This window comes from Colobus angolensis, unplaced genomic scaffold (assembly GCF_000951035.1).
Source record: "Colobus angolensis palliatus isolate OR3802 unplaced genomic scaffold, Cang.pa_1.0 Scaffold44, whole genome shotgun sequence".
Taxonomy (NCBI): domain Eukaryota; kingdom Metazoa; phylum Chordata; class Mammalia; order Primates; family Cercopithecidae; genus Colobus; species Colobus angolensis.
This window is the reverse complement of record NW_012117821.1, coordinates 128,955-134,430: the sequence shown is the minus strand read 5'-3', so window position 1 is coordinate 134,430 and position 5,476 is coordinate 128,955. Positions and strand designations below refer to the sequence as shown.

General features: G+C 58.1%; 1 protein-coding gene across 1 annotated transcript in view; it reads left to right on the top strand.

Moving 5' to 3' along the window:
* The window catches only part of CACNA1B (calcium channel, voltage-dependent, N type, alpha 1B subunit), a 274,453-nt gene that overhangs the window by 242,036 nt on the left and 26,941 nt on the right, over positions 1 to 5,476 (top strand). The window contains exons 38-39 of the mRNA XM_011957386.1: positions 52 to 148; positions 3,193 to 3,301. Of these exons, the coding sequence (XP_011812776.1) occupies positions 52 to 148; positions 3,193 to 3,301 (206 nt within the window). The remainder of the gene's footprint in view (positions 1 to 51; positions 149 to 3,192; positions 3,302 to 5,476) is intronic.

Sequence of the window (5,476 nt, the reverse complement as noted above, 5' to 3'; positions counted from 1 at the left end):
CTCCTGTGGACCACCCCACTGTGCCCTGGCCTCGCTGGGACGGGTTTCCAGTGGGCGCATCAGTTACAATGACATGTTTGAGATGCTGAAACACATGTCCCCGCCTCTGGGGCTGGGGAAGAAATGCCCTGCTCGAGTTGCCTACAAGGTAGACCCTGACCCTGCACCGCCCCCGCCAGGAGGCTGTGTGTGCTCGCTGGGGGGTGCGCGCTGGCTCTCCCAGCTCCCCTCCCTTTCAGGGTGCCCGGCTGTCTGTCTGCCGCTCTGCTGTGCACCCATGGCCGCCTCATTGTGTCTTTCTCTTCGGCCCCATTCCAGCTTCTTTCCCAGACAGGGGGACGTGGCCCCCATGATGTCTCACTGGCCTCTTGTCCCCACAACCTGAGCTGCCCCCTCTGAGAGCCCCCTGGAGGCTCAGGAAGACAGAACTAGACCCTCCTCCCTGCCTTTTCTCCCTCTCTTCCTTTTCTAGGATTGAGGGGACAGACCATCTGTTTGACAGAGATTGTTTTTGTTCTGGGCTCAGAACAAAGCCCTAAGCCCCTGGTATGGATGGACCTGTCCAGCCCTCTGGGTCTGGCCCTCGGGGCAGGTGGGGCCTGCAGGGCCTCTGGTGCTTCTCTATAACCCCCTCCCCAGCTCAGCAAGTGCAGAGGCTACCGGGGCCCAGGCTGCGGTCTCCAGGGACTTTCTAGGCTCCATGGTGGGGAAGAGGCACCGTGGCACTGAGAAGGAAAGGGGTGTCGGGGAGAGGCTTCTTGCTATTATTCCTGGGGCCTCAGAGGGCCGCTGGAGGATGGGGATGGCCTCAGGGCCCAGGAGGCATGGGAAGGGGGTAAATCGAGGGATGCCTCCAGGCCTCCCTCCTGGGTGGGCAAGCAGGTCACACGGCCCAGCCCTAAACCTGTTCCATCTGCCCAGCTGTCCCCAGTCCCACCCCATACCCCCTGTGTGTAAGCATCTTCGTTCCCCCAGCACCCACCCCCCCCCCAATAGCCCTCCTGAGGCCCCCACTGCTCTCCCGCAAACAGCCTGTGGTTCAGCCAGCACGTGCCTAGAGCTCTCCTGAGTCTCCCTGAGGAAGACTTCCCTGAATCTGTCTGAGGAAGCTTCCCACCAGAGCTTCCATCCCTCTGGTGCTGTGGACAGCTCTTGTCCACACTGTCTGTCTCTGTGCCCTGACTCTAGGTCTTTGTCACCCGACTCAGTGCAGCCTGTGGGACCCGAGTGGCTCCTCTAAGCCATCCTCAGCCCCCGCCCTGTCCCTGCATTGTGCCTGCCTGGGTGTCCTGCATGCAAGGCTGTAGCTTTGTCCCCAAGAAGGAGAGCTCTGTCCACACTTGGTGCCGGGGCGAGCAGGCAGGGCCGTGACGGAGCAGCCTTTGGAGCCCCATCCAGCTGTGCTGGCTGACTCCAAGGTTCTGGGCATGGAGAGACCAAGGGAGGTCTCAGGGTGGGAGCAGAAGGGCCAGATGAGCTGAGGAGGGTCCAGGAGATGCCCAGAGTGCCGCACCTAGGAGGGCCCGGGGCAGAGACACCTGTCTGTTTGCCCTGGCCTTGCCTCTTGGCTTCTTCCTGAGATTCTTGGCCCTTTGGGGCCTGGAGTGGGCTGATGGCACCCTGGGGAGGGTAGTCTCCAGTGCCCTGGGCGGAGCTCTTCCTTCTTGGAAATCACCTGCCTGTTCTGCCTTCACTGCTATTCCCAACGCCCCCGCAATGCCTGCCCTCTGGGAGAGGAATTCCTTGGCCTCTCACACCGCCATCCATGCTGGTCTGCAGGGATGCCGTTCTCTGGGAAGCCGTTTACTCCTGTTGTGCTGCACACACATGCTGGGCAAAGCCCTGGGACTGGATGTGGCAAGTGGGGCTTTGCCAGCATTCGGGGCCAGAGTCAGGCTCATGTCTCCAGCCTGGCTTGCATCCACACCCCACCAGCTGTTAGGCTGAGGACTCTGGATTTGGGGCCAGGATGCTAGGGGCAGGGCTGTGTGGCCCTGCCTAGAGAAGGGGCTGGCCTGCCACAGGTTGCAGGCTTGGTCAAGGACAGGCAGACCCTGGGGAGGGGCTCCCGTCTCTAGCTGGACAGTGCTCCTGGGGCTCCACTTGGCCAGCTCCTTGCTCCTCACGCTCAAAATATTCCAGGCACACTTGAGACACATTTCCTCCTTGAGGCCTCTTAAGATCTTAGAGCGTGGGTCTCTGGGCAGCACTGGCTGTGGCCAGAGGACTGTGGTGCAGACACAAGCTCATCTCCGGCTGTTCTGTCCCTGAAAACTGGCAACGGGCTATCTGCCTGACGGGGAGATGGAACAGTGCTGCAGGACCCTGCCCCAGCCCGTTCTGAAGTGCAGCAGCCTCGGCCTGCGGCACTGGGTAGTCCCATCTGTTCCTGTCCTTCCAGCAGCAGGAGCTGCCTTGCGCGGAGATGGGCTCTGCCTTTTAGTGGCATCGAGCATCTCTCCCAGGCCTCATGCTGGGTGGTGAGAGGCAGAAGCCTCACCGGACCTGAGCTAAAGCCAGGGTGTCACCTCTAGGGGCCTCCACTGGGAGCTGGGCCCCAGAGAGGCACCCTGGACCACCTACTCCTTGTCCAGATGGTCCAAGCGGTGGGAGGAGAAGACGAGGGTGGGCAGAGCCATGAGCACAGGAACTCCTTCTGTCTGTGGCTGCCGCTGCTCCTCCCCAGCCAAGGCTGCACTCCTACATTCAGTCACAGGCAGGGGTCCCTCGGGGTGAGGAAGTGGCTGTGATTTCAGAGGAATCAAGGCTCCAGTCTTTACCTGGAGTTCTACTTTTCTGCAGCCAGAAGGGTCCTCAGCTAGACCTGCGGGGCGGGGAGTCCATGGGAGAGTATGAATGCTGGCAAAACTCCCACCCGCCCCACCTCACTCAGGCCTAGGCACCTGCAGGGACCACCACTGGGGTGCCCAGCCTATTCTCCAGGGACCCCATCATTGCGTAGTCTTGGGGTGGGGGGTGACCGCAGCAGGCCTGGCCCTGACCGCCCTGCTTGTCCCCGGCCCGGCCTCCAGGGACCCCGTCATGGCGTAGTCTGGGGTGGGGTGGCCTCAGCAGGTCTGGCCCTGACTGCCCTGCTTGTCCCCGGCCCGGCCTCCAGGGACCCCGTCATTGCGTAGTCTGGGGTGGGGTGGCCGCAGCAGGCCTGGCCCTGACCGCCCTGCTTGTCCCTAGCGTCTGGTTCGCATGAACATGCCCATCTCCAGCGAGGACATGACTGTCCACTTCACATCCACACTCATGGCCCTCATCCGGACGGCACTGGAGATCAAGCTGGCCCCAGGTGAGCAAGGCAGCCTCGGAAGGAGGGCCCCGGACCCAGGGATGTGCACCCCCGCCCTGAGTGCCAGCCCCAGGAGGACACGCAGGGAGGAGGGTGAGGGGCCAGCTGTGTCTGGAGGGGTCTGAGGACAGCCACACAGGATGCCCGCCCTGTAGGGCACTGGCATTTTCGCCTGGTAACCATCTGCACATGAGTACTGCAATGATCCCATTTTCAGGTAAGGAAACTGAGGCATGGTGAGATTTCATAAACTGCCCAGGTTATTCAGAGCCAGCTGGTGGTGGAACCCGGACACAGCCTGGCCAAGCCTCACCACAGCACCCTCCCTGGGGAAGAGCCGGCACGCCCTTGGCCCCTTCCCGTAGTGAGCCCATTCCCTAGCTGGTCTTTCCCTGAACTGATGGACAGAACCCCAGAGCGATGCCAAAGCAAGAAGAGAAGGAGCCTCTAGTTAGTGTTCTTCCCCACCACAGAGGCGATGACAGCCCCAGAGAGTCCACCCCCGCCCCCCTGCGTCTGCCCCGTCCCTTACTTTGTGCACCAAGCCCCACTCACGTCTCCCCAAGGATGCCATACTGGCAGTGCCATACTGTTTCTTGTCCTGCCAGTTTTTCTCTCTACTGGATTATTTGTGTCAACATATAAACACCCGATTATTTCCTCCATCTTTAGAAAGTTCTCCACCGGGTGCAGTGGCTCACGCCTGTAATCCCAGCACTTTGGGAGGCCAAGGTGGGCAGATCACGAGGTCAGGAGATCAAGACCATCCTGGCCAACATGCCGAAACCTTGTCTCTACAAAAAATACAAAAATTAGCTGGGCGTGGTGGTGGCGAGCACCCGTAGCCCCAACTATTCGGGAGGCTGAGGCAGGCTTGAATCTGGGAGGCGGAGGTTGCAGCGAGCTGAGATTGCACCGCTGCACTCCATCCTGGTAACAGAGTGAGACTCCATCTTGAAAAAAAAAAGTTACCTTCCCCTCTGTTGACTTCCCTATTCTCTCCTTTCTAATGCCCCGCTCTTGAGAGGTTGTCTCTGAATTCCCTTTCCCACATGCTGGAGGCTCTCGCCAGCTTCACGAGAGCTGCCCTTGGGGTCTCCAGGCCTCCATATTGCTCGACTTGAAGGCCGAGGCACATCCCCAGCTCATGGGCTGTCCATGGCCGTTTCTCCATTTGCACGCTCTCCTTTTTGAACCTTTTTTTATCTGTTCCTCTGGTCCCACGAACTCTGGGTGTGCCTTTGTGCCATGGAATGTTCTCTACTCTCATTCCTTTATCATCTCACCTATTCCCATGGCTTTAAATAGCATTAATCCAATTTTGTATTTGACTTCTCCCCTGAACTTCAAATTTTCCCCCACAGCCTTCCCCATCTCAGTCAATGCTCAAGCCAAAACCTTAGAAGTCATCTTAATTTATTCATGTATTTATTTATTTATTTATTTATGAATGATAGGGTCTCACTGTGTCACCCAGGCTGGAGTGCAGTGGTGCAGTCATGGCTTACTGCAGCCTCTACCTCCCAGGCTCAAGTGATCCTCCTGCCTCGGCCTCCCAAAGTGCTGGGATTGCAGGCAGCACTCCTCCCTACTAGTTTTTGTATATTTTAGAGATGGGGGTTCGCTGTGTTGCACAGGCTGAGGATCATCCTTTTCTCCTCCTTCTTTGTTATCCCATTTCTGATTCATGTCTTCTCTCTCATATTTTCTTGACTCTATCTTTAAAATATATCCAAAATGTGGCCACTCCTCTCCCGTCCCCCACTGCTGCATCCTCTGGCTCTTGGCTGTTGCTGCAGCAGCTTCTAATTCATCCACTTCTACCCTTGGCCCCTTCTGTCTGCCTTCAACACAACAGCCAGAGGGATCAGGTTTAAAAAAAGACCAATAGCCGGGCGCAGTGGCTCACACCTGTAGTGCTAGCACTTTGGAAGGCCGAGGCGGGCAGATTGTCTGAGCTCAGAAGTTCAAGACCAGCCTGGACAACACGGTGAAACCCTGTCTTTACTAAAATAGAAAAAATTAGCCGGTATGGTGATGTATGCCTGTAGTCTCAGCTACACGGGAGGCTGAGGCAAAGAATCACTTGAACCTGGGAGATGGAAGTTGCAGTGAGCCAAGATCGTGCCACTGCACTCCAGCCTGGGTGACAGAGTGAGACCTCATCTCTTAAAA